Raw genomic sequence first — 17813 nt, 5'->3', positions numbered from 1 at the left:
GTGGTGTCCCAGGCTGGGGTCAATGGTGGTGTCCCAGGCTGGGGTCAATGGTGGTGTCCCAGGCTGGGCATTCTGACCTAGAGGTACTCATCCTGTGCCAGTATTTCTGGTTTTGTGTTCTCTCTTGGCTAAACTGAATTACTGTTTATTTTCAGGCATGCATTTTATTTTCTTTTTGCTTCCTTCACCACATTATCCTAGATGTTAAGATTTATACATAAATCTGTGGCATTGTTTGCCAGGTTATTTGTCATTAAAATGTCACAACCTGAAAACCAGCATGAATCTGTTATTTGGGAAATTTGATTTTGACTCGAAGGAAAAGGATCTACTGCTAATTTATGTCAGATAAACAAAAGGGGAAACAGATTTAGAAATTTTTATTACAATGTTCTCCATGAATATTTTTAGTATATCTATATGATGTTGACTAATAAATACTGGAATTTGTCAGGTTTTATTCAAGCGTTCACCAGCAACAAAAGCTCCTCAGGGTTCCTTTTGAGTTTGCCACATTTAATAGCCATAACCCAATAATCTAGAACCCAGAGTTACTGATTTATATTCTCCTTTAAGCACTCAGGAGGCAGAGGCAGGCAGATTTTTGTGAGTGCAAGGCTAGCCTGGTCTCCAAGCCAGGACTGTTACACAGGAAGACAAAATAATTTTCTTTTAAAAATTATTTTATTATTTTGTCTGAAGGTCTGTCTATGCATCATGTGCATGCAGCACCAGTGGAGACCAGAAGAGGGCATCAGATCCCCAGAGGCGGAGTTACCAATAGCTGTGAGTCATTGTGTGAGCTGAGCATTGGAGAATGGCACCTCTGGAAGAGGTGTCAGTACTCTTAACACTGAACCACTGATCAAGCCCCAGGTACATTGATAGTCAATACTTGTATCCAATGTGTATTAGTCAAAACAAGCTAATTAACAGTTCCATCTCCTTATTACTTGGTGTTTAGAGCCTTCCAACTCCTTTATTTACTCATAGAATACGCAATAGTTTTTTGTGGACTGTGGTTGCTGGCTGGTTTCATGTCAGCTTGACCTACGCTTTAGTCATCTGATAGTAGGGAATCTCAATACAGAATCTTTATCGATGGGCCTGTAAGGCATTTTCTTTCTTAGTGGTTGATGTGGGAGGGCCATGTGGGTGATGCTATCCCTAGGCTGGTGATCATGGATTCAATAAGAAAGCAGGCAGAACAAGCAAGCCATGGGGAGCAAGCCAGTAAGCAGCACCTGGGGCCTCCACGTCAGCTCCTGCCTCCAGGTTCCTGCCCTAGCTTCCTTTGGTGATGAACAGTGTTGGGGAAGTATAAGTAAAATAAACCCTTCCAGCCCCATCTTGCTTTGGGCCATGGTGTTTCTCACAGCCAGAGAAACTCTTAAGATGGTAGTCAGCCCATTGATTTTCACCACTCATATCCTTTCTGCTAAGACAACTAAATGTAAAAGACAAAGATGGAAAGGATGAGCTACTCCATTCTCTTGGTGCACAATCAGTTAACAGTATCCATCTTTCTATTGACCTGCATCCAGCCAGTGGACCAGTGGTTCAACCGTCCATCACAATGGTGAATTCAAGGCAATGGGAGCACAAAAACAGCTAACCATAATAAGCCAACCACAGCAAATGAATTCTCAGCTGGCTTTTTCCACTTTACCCAGCGCGATTCCTACCTAAAGAATCACCCTCCCCAGTTAAAATGGGTCTTTCCACATCAATCAAGACAACGTTCTCAGACACGCTCAGGTGTAGTACAACTGATATAAGCTTATCCCTGTCTAGCTTACACATGAATGGGAGTCAGATTATGGTTATTTTATCTGGCTTTGACAATTACTAGGGGGGAGGGGTAACCCCTAATCTACTCTTCTAATTGCATGCCTGGCTACCTCCCCAGTGGTGTACCCCAGATACTTGCCGTTTCTCCTGGCTATGGAACCTATCTTCTCAAGGTCTCTTCTCCCTCTTTCTTATGGTTTCCCCTCTCTTCCTCTCACTTTTCTACCCCCACTGGGTAACTCAAAACCCACCTACCTCTAAGCCCTCCAGTAATTGGGTGTAGTCAATTTTATTTAACCAATAGTTTTAAATTAAGGAACAAGGTTTACACAAACAAAAGCTTCTAAACCAGAGAATTCACTCAGTCTTCAGGTACAGAATTTAGCATTACAGTACATAGCAACAGATCAAACTCAACACTCAACAAACTCAATACTCTTGGGCTAGCCTAGCTAATCCCTCACAGGCATACTGAAGGCCTCCCTGGAGATTCTAGGTTAAGTAATGTTGACAAGTAACCCTGACCATCACAGCAGCTGAAGTTACAGCCTGCCATGTTTTATTCAGTCACCCTTAGTGACTAATGGATGAAAATGGGATCACACAGGACTGAAGAGGTGGCTTGGGGGTTAAAAGCACTGGCTGCTTTTCTAAAGGATCAAGGTTCTATTCTCAGCAACCATGAGGTAGTGCAGAACTGTTCACAACTTCAGTTCTAAGGGTCTAATGCCCTCTACTGATCTCTGCAGGTACCAGGCATGCATCAGGTACACAGACACATATGCAGGCAAAACACCATACATATAAAAACTAAAATAAAAAATTTAAAGGGGGATCATTGTTGGGAGTGGTGGTGCATAGCGGAGGAACATGGCCATAGTCCCAGGTGCTTGGGACACTAAAGCAAGAAAATCACTTAAACCCAGAGGCTCTAGGCTAGCCTTGGAAATATAATGAGGTCCCACTTGTGGGTAAGAAGGTCATTTAAGGAGAATTTAGGTGGAAATACATACATTTGATATATGTAAATGTAGTCAAGTGAAAAGAAAATGTAACACAGGCCTAGAAGTGAGGGATTCGAGTATGTAATAGAAATTCCCAAGTCAGGAGAGACCTAATGGAGAAGCTTCAGAAAAGTGCTATACTTCAGGGTAAAGGGATGAACAGATGCTGAGCATCTTGTAGAGAATCTAAGGTCAAGAAGAGAAGAGTCTAAAGAGATAGTTGAAAAAATAAGGCAGTCTAGCATCAGAGGACAAGAGAGTAAAAAGTGGCATTGAAGGGGCTCAGTCCCCCCAGCTGTTATGAAGGTGGGAGAGCCTCTAACAGACACTTGTGAACAGACGACAGGGCCATCTTTACTTCTGCTACACGTGCTACATTAAGTCGCCTCCTGGGCAGGGCTTGATTTTGATCCTAGTTAACAGAAGACAGATGTCTGACATCTGGCCCTGCAGCTGAGTCTCGCCACTGTTTCTGAGCAGCTGGCCATCATGCCTGGGCCAGTCTCTGTGGGAAACAGCGATTTGCCACTAGTTGTATCCTCAGATCTGGGGGGACGTGGAGTGTGAAGTACTTTACCTGAACCACGTGGAAGGTAAGGATCATTTGTTCTGACTCTCAGTGTTTCATATCTCAATATCTATTATCATATCAGTAATGCTGATATATGTATAGAGGTACTGGGCTTTATGTTTCTAAGGTAGCTAATTTGTGAATTTACTTTTCCCCACACTAAACCATGCTTTCTTCCAGAGACATCTGTGGAAGCCTGTGTAAGAAAGCTGTGAACTTACTGTGAACTATAGATGGGGCAGCCTGCAGAATGTTCTCCCCACAAGGTGGCTTTTCAGAAAGAATCGCATGAACTATGATAGATGAATGCACTTGAAAGCAAGGACGTGAAGGGGACCCCCTTGCATGTCCACATTATCTCTGTGGGAAAGGCAAGGACTTGGAAGGATGATTCTTGGCTCTTTTCACATGAACAAAGATGATAACATAACATCATAACATGGGCTTAACATATAATACCAGGTATATCTCCTCCCTGAACTTCTATTTGCTTAAGCCAACTGTAAACGTCACCTCATGTATTGTGTGTTTTAGTAATAAAAATGAGAGGTGCTTTGTTTGCACTGTTGTTGGTCTCAGAAGCCTCGAGTCCCCGGTTATATCCCCACTCAGATCTTTGGAATATATCCTTTGATCCTTGAGACTTAGCCTTGCTGGCCACGGGGTGGCTCAAAAGACATCGTCTGTGGCTTTCTTTGGAACATTTTTCAAGACTCCTCCATTTACTTTACATTAAACTCCAGGTCATTAGCATGTCTTTCAGAGCCCTCATAAGTGTCCCTTTATCTTGGCAGGCTCCTCTTTGCATTTCTTTGCATGAACAGCTTTGGAAATTTAGTCAAGCATACACACACTGTCTTCATAACTACTGAGATGCCCAAATATCAAAAGAACTGTTTGGTGGTTTTTAATTCACCAATTTAAAATCATTCAGTTAAGCAACTTTGAAAACATACTTCTTTTGACTTTTAAAATACGTATGGGTATTTTGACTTCATGTATGCCTGGGTACCACATGCATGTATGTGCCTGGTACCCCAGAAGCCAGAGTTACAGACAGAGCTGCCATGTGGGTGCTAGGGACTCAAACCTCTGTCCTCTGCAAGAGCTGCAAATTCTCTTAACCAATGAGCCATCTATGCAACTCCTGAAAAGAAAACCCTCAATCTGGAAAGAGCAGATTAGTTTCAATCACCATAAAAGAAAGAAAAAGATCACTAATCCTACCTTGATAATGGTGGTACTGAGAGTGCAAAGTCTAGGTCTCCTCTTCCTCTTCCTCTGGTTAGGCTAGCAGATGTTACCATATTTGTGACTTGATAGAATCAAAGAACGCTTTTCCCATACAAGAGGATTTAAGAAAGAACTGCAAGGAATATAATTCTATCATCTTATAATGACTCAACTCACTATGAGCCACCTAAAACGTGATTTCTTGGGCTTCAGGAAACACTGCTCTAGTCTTCTTAAATTACTTTATGCTTTATTCTTTTTCTTTCTTTTAAAGATTTATTTATTCATTTTATGTATGTGAGTACACTGTTGCTTTCTTCAGACACACCAGAAGAGGGCATTGAATCCCCATTACAGATGGTTGTGAGCCACCATGTGGTTGCTGGGAATTGAACTCAGGACCTCTGGAAGAGCAGTCAGTGCTTTTAGCTTGCTGAGCCATCTCTCCAGCCCATTATGCTTTATTCTTATGTTGGTCTGAAGTGTCCTACTCTGAGCTGATTGCTCTGGTCCTTAGAATCCCAGGGGATTCTTTCCTTCTGTGCAGTTCCTGGTAGACCTTGATATCCCTTGTATTCATGAGTGTCCTCCAGTAAAAGAACTAGTAGGTAATTTAGTTAGGGTTACTATTGCTGTGATAAAACACCATGGCCAAACACAAATTAGGATGGAAAGAGTTTATTTCACTCATAGTTCCCTATAACAGTTCATTATCAAAAGTAGTCAAGGGGACTGGAGAGATGGCTTGAAGTTAAGAGCACTGCCTGTTCTTCCAGAGGTCCTGAGTTCAATTCCCAGCAACTCAAGTGGGGCAGGAACCTGGAGGCAGGAGCTGATGCAGAGACCATGTAGTGATGTGCTTATGGGATTGCTAGTCATGTCTTGCTTGCTTATAGAATCCAGAATAGAGATGGCACCCCACCTACTATGGGATATGCCCTCTCCCATCGATCACTAAGAGAATGCTTTCCAGCCTTGCCTACAGCCCAATCTCATGCAGGCACTGTCTTAATTGAGGTGCCCTTCTCTCAGATGACTTTAGCTTATGTCAAGTTGACATAAAACTATTCAGCACAGTAATATACATACAAATACACAGTTTTTCATGGAAAGAAGCCATAGCAATTATAGTTTTTATTTCTATAACTTGCCATATGGCCATAGCTATTTTTTATAATTATCTTCTACTGCACAGTATATGCCCGTTGCCTTTGGCAACTTCAGCTGGTATGGTCCTTTACCCAATGGAGTGACCTAGACCTTCATTAGGGATCTCCTATATTCCAGATACATTCCTCCTTACCTCCCTGTGGAGTAGTTGCCCAGTGTCTCCTTGGTACTCGGTACCCCACCCTACAGCAACACCCTCAACTTCCTTGCCTGTTCAGTCAGAGGCATAAGGAGCCTAGAGCGTCCGAGTGGCAGTCTAATTTTCAGCTCAGTAACACCATTATTATTTCTCCTGGTGAGATGCCTCCCTTGCTAAGGAACTAAGGCCTCTCAGCCAGCAGAGTATAACACTGTAGAAGACAAAGCAAGTTCAGTCCGTGAGTTGATGGGGGGATAGTGAGTGGTGCTCCCCATACCTCACCGCCTTGATTTCCAGACAGGATAGGTATCCTGAAGGACTGTTGCTAGATAAAAACAGAGCCAAGTTTTCACAAGGGAAAAAGATCCTGCTGCTCTTGCCTGTGAGGTCCTAAGGAAGATGTGTAAAACTGACAGCTCCCCGACTCCAGGAGGTTCAGTCCTGTGCTCCTGAATTTCTCCAATAGCTGCCTTCCTGGCTGCAGATGTTTCTGCCTCTCCAGAAGAAATCTGCAACAGTCTTGCTAATGACTTAGGTGTGAGCTGGAAGAGAAGGTGTTGCTGTGTGAAAATGGGCCCCAAATGACTTATTTCCTTGCATACTGGATTTCAGTGGACACAGCTGTCACCTACACTTAGTAAGCAGGACTGACGGGAAGTGGCTGATAGTATATGGCAGCAAAGATCTTCCTCTGTTCCATCATAAGCATGCATCAAATGCCCACCCAGTAGTCACCCTCTCCCTGCCTAGAGTCAGAGGTCAGGCCCCTGGACCATCCAATACTTGCAGTGCTGCTATGAAGTCTGGGCTCACTTTCCTTAAATGTATTTTATAATACTGTCCAGTGAGATCAACCTTTTGGGTTCCACCCATGGAAAATTTGCTATATTTATTTTCTGGACTTTAAGTCTAACTAGGAAGAAGTGGGGAGAAGAAAGAACATACCATTCTTCCAGGCCACTGACTGACTGTTCCTCTGTATCAGGCCAAGGTTTGTATCAGCCACCTCAGGAAGGCCCCAGCTGCCCCCAGGGCTCTTTTCTCTATGGGATATATTCTTCGTATGTGAGCTAAAGCACTCCTATTATGGTACACTGTGTGAAGGTGTATTGCTGTATGTTCCATTGCTAATACCCTCAGAGAGTTAAATATAGGCAGGATTTTGGCATTGTTACCATCACTGTTCTCAGTATTTTGTAAAAAAAAAAAAAAAAAAAAAAAAAAAGTTCTTCCTCATCTGCCTAAGGTAATCTAGAATTGTATCTGATTGGCTATAATAAAGATCTGACAGCCAGGGCTGGAGAGATGGCTTGGTAGTTAAGAGCACCGACTACTCTTCCAGAGTTCCCAGCAATCACATGATGGCTCACAACCATCTGTAATGGGATCTGATGCCCTCTTCTGGTCTGTCTGAAGGTAGCAACAATGTGCTCACAAACATGAAATAAATAAATAAATAAATAAATCTAAAAGAAAATCTGACAGCCAATAGCTGGGTAGGAAGTGTAAGGCAGAACTTCCCAGCAGAGAGAGAGAGAGAGAGAGAGAGAGAGAGAGAGAGAGAAAGAGAGAGAGAGAGAGAGGAGAGAGACTGGAAGAATCAAAGAGGAGGGAGATTCACTAGGGACAGGGGGGCCAATGGATTGACCAGAGTGAAGTAGAGAGTTAGAGCTCCCCACATGGTGTAGTCCAGTTAGGTTTAGATTAGTTGGGAGACTGTCCAGCAAAAGGGCTAAGCTTTAAATATTAATTTTAAAAAATATTTCTGTGGCAAAAAGATGAAAGAGATGTAAATTAATGGGGTAAAGGTATTTCATTAAGATTTCCTGAGGCTTGGCAAGCTAACGTGTAGATATCAACTTGGCAGAGACAGAGATACTGGAAGGAGAACACAAGGAAGTTTAATGGATGGTGTGCCCACTGTAGTTCTCTGACAACTAAAAGCACAGGAACCTGCCTGAGAGATGGCTCAGGAGAAATGCACTTGCCACACAAGTTTATAACCTCAGTTCAATCTGTGGTTCCCATAGTGAAAGGAATTCAACTCCCAATAGTTGTCTTCTGTCCTTTACACACACACACACACACACACACACACACACACACACACACTCACCTTCAATCAATTCTCAAAACTTCTTGTGGGTCATAATTCCCCTTAAGAATTAAGTCTGATGTCAAGTAAATACCTGGCTCTTGCTGAGCCAACTCAAGTTCCAGTCAGAGATGACAACGACTCATATATTTTGTTTAGACATATACTATGAAGCAAGGGGAGCAATCATGCTTTGCTTTCCTCGAATCCTGTTGACAGAGGCCATCTCGAGTGCTCAGGAAGCAGCTCTTGCACTGCTCACTATGAGCAGTAAAGGGTGGGGGGGCCATCCTTTACATTTGCCCTAGACAGCGGGAGCAAGTGGGAAATAGTAGTCCTGAAGCAAGACTGCAAATGGTAACTCCCAGAGGAAAAGGAAAACAATAACAAAGCCCTTCGATTACTTTTTGGTGATTGTCAAGATCATATAAGTCTTCCATACCATTGACAGGGTGGGGGAAAATAGACTAAGGCATATTTCCTGAATATAGGTCTAAAAGGTGAGGCAGGTATCAGTTACATATTGTAAAGTTTTATGTAAAAATTCAGAAAATATCATGTTAGGAAGTTTCACATACCTTCAATATAATATGAAGGGTAAAATATTCTATGGATAAATGTACTGACTAGTTTTGTGTGTCAACTTGACACAGGCTGGAGTTATCACAGAAGGGAGCTTCAGTTGGGGAAATGCCTCCATGAGGTCCAGTTGTGGGGCATTTTCTCAATTAGTGATCAAGGGGGTAGGGCCCCTTGTGGGTGGTGCCATTCCTGGGCTGGAAGTCTTGGGCTCTATAAGGAAGCAGGCTAAGCAAGCCAGGGGAAGCAAGCCAGTAAGGAACATCCCTCCATGGCCTCTGCATCAGCTCCTGCTTCCTGACCTGCTTGAGTTCCAGTCCTGACTTCCTTTGGTGATGAACAGCCATGTGGAAGTAAGCCAAATAAACCCTTTCCTCCCCAACTTGCTTCTTAGTCATGATGTTGTGCAGGAATAGAAACCCTGACTAAGACAATAAACATTTCTCTAAAAAGAACTAGTTTTACATTTTATATATCATATGCAACACAGTCATGTTTTAAACATTTTCTGTAGTACTGAATTCTGTTGCTTCACCTCAGTCACTAGGAGTATGTTTAGGCTGAGGTTCTTCGTAGCCTAGACAACAAGCATAGGTTTCTGTGACAAACTAACTTGTTGGGATAAAAGAAACATTGTTCTTTGTTGTTTCAAGGAAAAAAAAAACTTGTTACAATTTTCTACACAGTAACCTAGTTGTCTCTCCTGATTTTTTTAATGACTCATCGCTGTTGCAGTAAACTCTTCTGTAAAAAGGTTTTCAAGAAAAAAAAATTTTAGCTAGAGTATTCATTTCCGCAAGTTTTCTAGATAAATTGTATCCTCTCTAGAATTTCTAACACACTTTCGAGTATTCAAAAACACTTCATAGCTATAGTGGAAAAAGGCTTGAGCACACAGAATTTTCACTTAAACTTTCTTTTTTTAAAATCTTCATATAGGTGGATTTTAAGATTATCTTAAAACTTGTCTGGGAATGGTGCTGAATGATTGTAATTCCAGCATTGGACCGAGAGAGAGGGGCTCCGAGGCTGGAGGATAGCTGTGTGCTTCAGGCTAGCCAGGATTACTTACCGAGACGCTTTTCAAACCAACCATCAAACTACACAAACAAACAAAAACAAAAACTAATCCGACAACCGCAATGAAACACAATTCGTGCTGGAGTTCGGCAAACTTTAACTCACACCTACGTTTTTATCTCCAAGCACGAAGGCTCAAGTCCATCTTTCAAATATTCAAGGTAAAGTTTGCTCCATTAATTTTGGAAAGCAACATTAGCTTCGCTGATTGGGATAGTTTTTCTTTACACCCGGCATTGAGCGGACACTGCGGCCTCCTGGACAGAGCTGGACTGGACGCCCTAGGGGTGGACACAGGGCAGACTAACTTAACCGCAGCTCTCCAGGGAGCCTCACTGTGTGATCTATCCATGTCCTTTCTCGGGACCGCGGGCGGCGACCGCGGCTTACAGCTCCCCGGTGCTGCTCCCAGCCTGCCGCGAGACGAAAGGAAAGAAGCAAGCTGCTGACTGGACCCGCACCCTCGCCGCGGGGCCCGGCCGCGCATGCGCAGCGACGCCAAGTCCGCTTCCTGAGTTCTGGAGGAAGTGGCGTCGTGTTACTTCCGGCCTCCCTCTAGCTGCCATCTTGCGTCCCCGCGTGTGTGCGCCTTCTCTCAGCTGGTCTGCCTGAGACCCCCTGAGCGTGAACTTTAGTTCCCCGCGCGGCCCCATCTCCACTCCGACAAGGTACAAAAAGGCTGTGAACGCCGGCGTTGAGGAAGAACGGGAGTCGGGGCGGGCATTTCCCGGCAGGAGCGAGACAGGGAGGGGACAGGACTCAGGGAAGCGATGCGGCGGACAGGCGCTCCCACTCAGGTTGACTCTCGGGGGCGAGGGCGAGGCAGGGGCGGTTGCCTCGGGGGCGAGGCGACGCCCTCTCTCCCTCTCCCTCTCGGCGGAACCGGAGGACAGGAGGAGCCTCAGGTACCGCGAGGCCGACGGAGAGTGTCCAGGCCGGGCAGGCAGGCCCTGGCTAGGCCGAGGCCGGGCAGGGCCGCGCCGCGCCGCGGGTGGGGGATGCTGCTCTGCTGTGCGGGTGAGCCGGAGTCCGGGCCTGGAGGAGGGGGAGGCGAGAGTGCTTGTGTTCGCTGGGCTCGGAGCCGACTTTTGGGGGTGAATTTGGGATCCCGATCTCAGCCTGAGGAGGACGTTCTCCTGAGAGTGTATCGGGAAATAACGAGCATGGAACGCTGGAGTGGGGCCCGACCGTTCTTTGCTAAGGATTTTCTTCTCTCTCGGTAGATGAAAGAAACGATCATGAACCAGGAGAAACTCGCCAAACTGCAGGCACAAGTGCGCATTGGTGGAAAAGTAAGTTTTTCTTTCTTTCTTTTCTTTTTCTTTTTAAGTTCCCTTTGCATTTCTCACGGTTTTTGTCACTTTGCTTGGCAAGGGATATTCGCAAAGCTAGCAAATCCAAGGGAAACGAGACCGATACCAAGAGATATGGAGGCTATTATATTGGGGGGTGCGGGGGACGCTAAACGAGCAGAGAAAAAAACATCACTTAAAAACGTTGCTTTACTTGCATGAGGTTCAGGATTATGGCACGTATAAACAGAACAGATATGTAATTTTATTAATGGGGGAAAGAATGTTCTTTGCCAAATCTTTATGCACCGTCTGTTTTTGACTAAAAATTGTACAAAATTGGAGGGTTATTTTTTTGTTTTTTTTGTTTTTTTTTGAGCTGTCTTGAGATCCAACACAAGTTTTAGTGCCAGCTAGACAAGCTCACAACTCCTGAACTGCATTCCCACCCCATTTTCTTTTTAAAGTGAGTTAGCTGAAAGTATTGGGTTTTCCTGTTCTACTTAGTGATTAGTTACTTTTTTTTTTTTTTTATTAAGACCTTTCGGCAGTGCTTTCTGAACTAAATGCTGAACAGAGTAATTGTCTTCTTATAGGATATTTGAGAATACCTGCCTTAATTGGTGTACCTTTTAAATTCATGAACAGTGTTAGATTGGAAAATACTACCTAAGCACATGTCTTTTGTCCTTCAGCCTTTGTAATTATGCTACAATGGGAGAATGTTGGCAGATTGGTTTCTCCTAGTGGATTCTGCTCTTAAAGACTCTATTGAACTTGGGGTTGGTGCTGAGTCCACTCCAGATGAAGAGCTCCTTAGTTTCAAGTACTGTGTTAGCACATTCCTGGTATTTAACAAGGTGTGGCAGCTTGTTGAAACATGGTGTCTTACTGAAGCTTATGGAGCTTCCATAGTGCAAGTTTATTAGTTGTTCTAACTTTAACACTTACCTTCAGTAGTCTTCTAAGAGATGACCAAATGTTGCATGTAGGTTAAATAACCTAGGTTAGGAGAGTTGGCACCAGCAGTAAGTGTCCTATTTGCCTTTGCTGGTAGTTGTAGTATTCAATTTGCACTCATGACATTAACCTTATATGTTTCTCCTCCTTTTCATTTTAAGGTAGAAGCCTTCAGGTGCTAGGAAAAAGCTGGGCTTGTTTTCTTTTTAGTTTCTGAAGTGATGTGCTTGTGTGTAAGGTTGTTCCTCTAATTACTAGGTTTTACCTTAGCATCATCAGTACAGGGGAAATGAAAGCCTTCCAAGTTAGTCTCATAGGGACACTTTGTATCTAATCTTTGTTAAGCTAGGACAAAATGTTTCCAGTTATAATATGGGAACATTTTTTCTGTACCTTTTAAGAAACTTACAGGATGGATGGGTGAATGTTACCTTAGAGAAAAGTAGTGTTAGATTCACATGCTTTTAGGTGAATATTATTCAAGACCCTTTTCAGTGTTTAATGTAAAAACTGACAATCTTTTAAGTAAATTCTACATTTGTGAAATGTGTGGTGTCTATAAATAGTAGTCTGTATTTTATAATCTAAATTTTTCCTGGTGGTATTATTATTCTTATAAAGTCTGCTCATAGTCTACATAAAGTTGGAAGTAACTTAGTATGTCATACAGTTAATACAGAGTTGAGGGAAGACGCAGATTGGACAATGGCTTGACAGGATTTTAAAATATGACCAACAATGAAATCTAGGAAAGATGGAGATGCTTGTGGAAGTTTTTGTTGAGTGATTGAGAAGAGCGCTTTTCATGGAGAGAAATTTGCTCTAGTGGGGGAGTGCAGAAAGGTCTGTTTGGCTTAGGAGAGCTCTGTGGGTTAAGAACTTTCTACTGTTGGCTATAATGAGTATCTATTTATAGATTCATGGGTTTTTTGTATACTATCTCATCTGTGAATATTAAGCTATTGATTTTTCTTTGAAAAGGAGGTATAGGTGAGGCTTAGCTTAGGTTGAAATATGGGCATGTCTGATCATTTTTTTAAAAGACTTAAAATGTCAAGGCTTGTGAAAGACTTTTTTGCATCTGACAAACTGGTGCTTATGAAGAATTCCTATCTCATTCCTTACTTCCATCTTAGCCTGCCTTTTGAACTTCTTAGTTTGTGGGTTTGATAACTAACTTTAATTTTTATTATGTATTTGTTTTTACTTGAAATCAGGTCTCAATTGTTTGGTTCTGGTTTGCCTAGAACTCAGTAAGGTGGCCAGGATGGCTTCAAATTCAGAGACCCATCTGAGTGTGCCACCGTGTTCCATCTGGTTAACTGTCTTGTACAGAAGCAAAGATCTGAAAAGAGTTGGAATCTGCTGCTGTGTAAATGTGTTGTTTGCCCTCTTACTCCCATAGGGAACTGCTCGTAGAAAGAAGAAGGTGGTTCACAGAACAGCCACAGCAGACGATAAAAAACTGCAGTTCTCCTTAAAGAAATTAGGGGTAAACAATATCTCTGGCATTGAAGAGGTAAGTGTCAAAACGTGGTGTGACTGGAAAGTGTAGTGGTCAAGCATTAAGTAGTTGTCTTGGCTCTGCTGTTAGCATTGTAGTTCATGCCCCATTAGATGTTTAGATGTTTGAGTGTCTTGGGAGGTCTTCTTGCCCTATTAACTATGATCAAAGATGTTGTGATGAAGCCAGAAAGCTATTCCCTTACACATTCCAGGGAAGTTGGCACCTGTGTGTGCTTCAAAAGGAAGAACTACACTTCGCCAGATTCCAGTTTTTGTTTAATAAAAACATTGATTTTTAAAGGGATCTTTGGTAATTATTACTTAAAATAATTGTGTTCTTTATAGGTGAACATGTTTACAAACCAAGGAACAGTGATCCATTTTAACAACCCTAAAGTTCAGGCATCTCTGGCAGCAAACACCTTCACCATTACAGGCCACGCTGAGACAAAGCAGCTGACAGAAATGCTTCCTAGCATCCTCAACCAGCTTGGTGCAGACAGTCTGACTAGTTTAAGGAGACTGGCTGAAGCTCTGCCCAAACAATGTGAGTATCCTCAGAGTCATTGTACTTGGCTGGTTACTTAGCAACCTATATGTGTGATCTCAGGGTTCAGAATTGCTAAAAATGTCTTTAGATGTAGAAGGTCAACTTATATATCTAAAGAATAGTAGACTTTTAACTACAACTTATATGTGTTTTTGTTTATAATGATGTGCCTAGTTTATCTGTGAGTATTATACTTGATTTAGTGGATGTTTGTTTTCTACCAGCTTACTAGGTTTAAATCAAACTAAACCTTTTATTAGTTAGAAATGAAAAAAGGTTAATCTTGGGTTTTCCTGGTACTTAAAATTTAGAACTGATCAAACTGGGCATGGTGACTCATGCACTTTGAGAGGCTGAACTAGGAAAATTACTGGGTTCAAGACCAGTCTGGGCTATAGACATACAGCCTCAGAAAAAGAGTAAAACTAGCATTCCATCTCCTTATTTACAGTCTTTGTGTTTGGTGGCTTTTTGGACTCTTTACTGTTTTAAAACATAATTCATTATTGTTGATACAGATGATAGCTGCTGATATTTTAGTGTTTCACATTATAGTTGGATAGGGATTTTGTTTAGTTGACTTATGTGTACAATAAGCTGAGTTTTGGTTTGACTTCTGTTGTAATGAACACCATAATCAAAAGTAGTTTGAGGAGAAAGGTTTTATTTCACTGCATTTTACAGTCCATTGTCAAGGAAAGCCATGGCGGGAATTTAAGACAGAAACTATGAAAGAGCATTTCTTATTGACATGCTCCCAAGCTCACAATTTATTTTTGAGACTGTAATTATATTTCCCCCTTCCCCTCCTTCCAAACCCTACCATATACACTTCTTTGCTCTCCTTTAAGTTAGTTCCCCCTCCCCTAATTGTTATTGCATGGGGATGTGTATAAATGTTACTTGTATGTATGTATTTAGGGCTATTTGGCCCTGTACAGCCTTCTTATCCCAGTCCGACTTGCCCAGGACCGCACTAGCTTACAGTGGGCGAGTTCTTCCTCCATCAATTAGCAATAAAGAAATGCCCCCTCACACAAGCCATCAGGCTGATCTGACAGAGGCAATTTCTCATTTGAGGTTTCTTCTCCCTGTGGGTGTCAGATTAACCAAGAGTAGCCATCATAGTTGATATGGCAGCTTGTGCTGGATGCTTAAAAATTGACTAGGAATACAGAGGTTTGCAATGGCTTGTTTTCCTCAGCTGTTGTCATTTTATGCTTTTATTAAGGGAGGGGCATCAAGATGTTCTAGACCATCTTGGATTTTGAGAGCTTAAATAGGCTTTTGAAATTTCCATTTATGTCTGTGCAGGTTAGAGCTGTGTGTTCTCAGAACTTGCTTCTTTTCTGTTTGGTGAAAGTGCTCTAGGTGTGATGGCCCATGACTGTAGTCTCAGTCACTGGGGAGGCTGAAGTAGGAACATTACATACAAGTTGAAGAACTTTTATGTGTAGAAAGCCTGGGCAAGTTAGACTGTCTCAACTTTTGGTGGTTCTGTTTAAGTAAAAATAGGCTGGTGGTAAGGCTCAGTGGTAGTTCTTGCTTGCATATCCAAGACCCTGGGTTGAGTCCCCAGTATCTCAGGAAAGGGGAGGAGAAAGAACAGTACAGTTGATACTTTAAAGTTGGCTTTTTGTTTGTTTTTCCCTTCCTGGCTGTTTTGAGATAGGTCTCTTATATACCCCTGGCCGGCCTGGAGTTTGCTATAGTCTTCTTGTCTTTGCATTCAAAGTGCTATGATTGATTAGGTGAATCACCACGTTGAGCTTAATTTTTTGGTGCTTTATTTCAATGAATATATTTGCCTCCCATAATTCAATGTGTGGTTTTACCCCGAGCGTTCCCTACTCTCACTGTTCTCAGTGTACCCAGAGGATGATTTATGCCCATCAAAAGGTTTCTCTCCTTGATGGTGCTGTAGGTGAATCCTCAGATATCACTTGACATGAGTGTAAGTTGTAACTTTGTATTTCATATGGGTTTTTTTATGAATATTTATTGATCTAAATAAATGGGTTGTTTATTTCCATTTCACAGCTGTGGATGGAAAAGCGCCACTTGCTACTGGAGAGGATGATGATGATGAAGTTCCAGGTAAGAATCACTTCAACAAGAGAGAAATGAGGGCTGGTGAGATGGCTCAGCGGGTAAGAGCACTGAGTGCTCTTCCGAAAGTCCTGAGTTCAAATCCCAGCAACCACATGGTAGCTCACAGCTACCCATAATGAGATCTGATGCCCTCTTCTGGTGTGTCTGAAGACACAGTGAACTTTATATTATATTATATTATATTATATTGTATTGTATTGTATTGTATAATAATAAATCAGAGAGAGAGAAATGAATCAGAACTTCACATAGGAACTGAAACTACCTTGAAACATAGTGGTTTACGAAAACGTATGGAAAAGTTTAAATATCTTGAGGTTTGATGTTATAAAATGGTAGGGTAATGTTTTTCTTTTATGTTGTTGGTTTTGTTTGAAACAGTGTTTCAATATGTAACTCAGACCTGCCTTAAATTTGAGACCCTTCTGACTCAGCCTCTTGAGTGCTGGGATAGCAGACATGTCCAACTAAAGAAAAGCTCAGATCGTATCATGATACCCTTTAGCTCTCTTCTCTTATATCCGCCAATAGAGTATTATTTCATTCTTACATTGAGGGAAGATGAGTGATAAGTAAGATGAAGGATGAATAATAAGTATTACTAGAGTGTGATGCTTGCTCTAATACAGTGGGTCTCATATCACATACTTAACATTGCGATTAATAACACTTGGAAAACTACAGTTATTAAGTAGCAACAATAATTTTATGGTTGGGGTCATCATAGCATGAACTGTATAAAAAAGTCAGTCATAGCATTGGAAAGACTGGGGGCAGCTGCTCTGATAGCTTATCAAAACCATACTTAGCTGTGGAATGGGGAAGTGACAAGTTTTTAAATTTGGGAATATTTCCTTAAGTATCTGCAAGTTATTTGTAGAATTGGCTTTTTTTTCAGGATGTCTTCTGTTTTGATTCTTTTCTAGATCTGGTGGAGAATTTTGATGAGGCTTCTAAGAATGAGGCAAACTGAATTGAAGCAACTTCTGAAGAAGGTGACACTTGCAGAAGTTACAGGAGCTGCTATTTTATATCATGACTGCTTTTTAAAATTTTTTTGTTTATTATGGATCTGATAAAAATCTAGATCTTTAATATTTTTAGCCCAAGCCCCCCTCCCCCCGGACACTGCAGCTCTTTTCAGTTTTCGCTTATACCTAATTCATTCTTTGTGGCAAATTAAGCTGAAGAAGCCTGGGAATAAAGTTTGGAAAAGGTTAATAAATTCTTTGCCTAGTATATGGTTTATTGTTTTATTTATTTGGCACTGATGTGTAAGCAGTTGTCTATAGACAGTTGATTATGGCATGTGGTCATACTCATGACATTTGATGGAAGTTCAACAATTGGTTTGCAGGTTCTTGTGTTTGAGAGTTTTCTTCTCCAGCAACCATTAAGGCTTTTGGTTCCATGTGGTGTACTATGAGAACGGTATTGTGTGGATAAACCAGGGTGCTTTTTTTTCTCTGGTGTTTATTATAAGCATATAGAAATATCTTGCTGGGCAAGATATAAAGGAGTGGCACACTCCTTTAATCCCAGCACTTGGGAGGCAGAGGCAGGCAGATTTCTGAGTTCGAGGCCAGCCTGGTCTACAGAGTGAGTTCCAGGACAGCCAGGGCTACACAGAGAAACCCTGTCTCAAAAAACAAACAAACAAAAAGAAATCTTTATCTCTTTTTTAAAGGTTATATGTATGTGTGTACATCATGTATGTATGTATATCTGGCA

General features: G+C 41.9%; 1 protein-coding gene across 1 annotated transcript; it reads left to right on the top strand.

The window, feature by feature from the left end:
* The first annotated feature begins 10177 nt into the window (after window positions 1–10177).
* On the top strand, window positions 10178–17321 carry Btf3 (basic transcription factor 3). Its single transcript, XM_031360308.1, has 6 exons — window positions 10178–10330; window positions 10886–10954; window positions 13320–13433; window positions 13766–13967; window positions 16011–16067; window positions 17009–17321. The coding sequence occupies exons 2-6, from the start codon at window positions 10886–10888 to the stop codon at window positions 17053–17055; spliced, it is 489 nt and encodes a 162-aa protein (XP_031216168.1). The 5' UTR covers window positions 10178–10330; the 3' UTR covers window positions 17056–17321.
* The last annotated feature ends 492 nt before the right edge of the window (window positions 17322–17813 follow it).

This window comes from Mastomys coucha, unplaced genomic scaffold (assembly GCF_008632895.1).
Source record: "Mastomys coucha isolate ucsf_1 unplaced genomic scaffold, UCSF_Mcou_1 pScaffold8, whole genome shotgun sequence".
In the NCBI taxonomy this organism is placed as follows: Eukaryota; Metazoa; Chordata; class Mammalia; order Rodentia; family Muridae; genus Mastomys; species Mastomys coucha.
The sequence above is the reverse complement of the archived record's forward strand: the minus strand, read 5'-3'. Positions and strand labels throughout refer to the sequence as shown.

Bases quoted from the DNA above. Each gene is read 5' to 3' on its own strand.
- Btf3 (XM_031360308.1), top strand. From the start codon at position 10,886: ATGAAAGAAACGATCATGAACCAGGAGAAACTCGCCAAACTGCAGGCA. The intron at 10,955-13,319 runs GTAAGTTTTTCT...TTACTCCCATAG, and splicing joins AAGTGCGCATTGGTGGAAAA to GGAACTGCTCGTAGAAAGAA. The intron at 13,968-16,010 runs GTGAGTATCCTC...TCCATTTCACAG, and splicing joins TGAAGCTCTGCCCAAACAAT to CTGTGGATGGAAAAGCGCCA.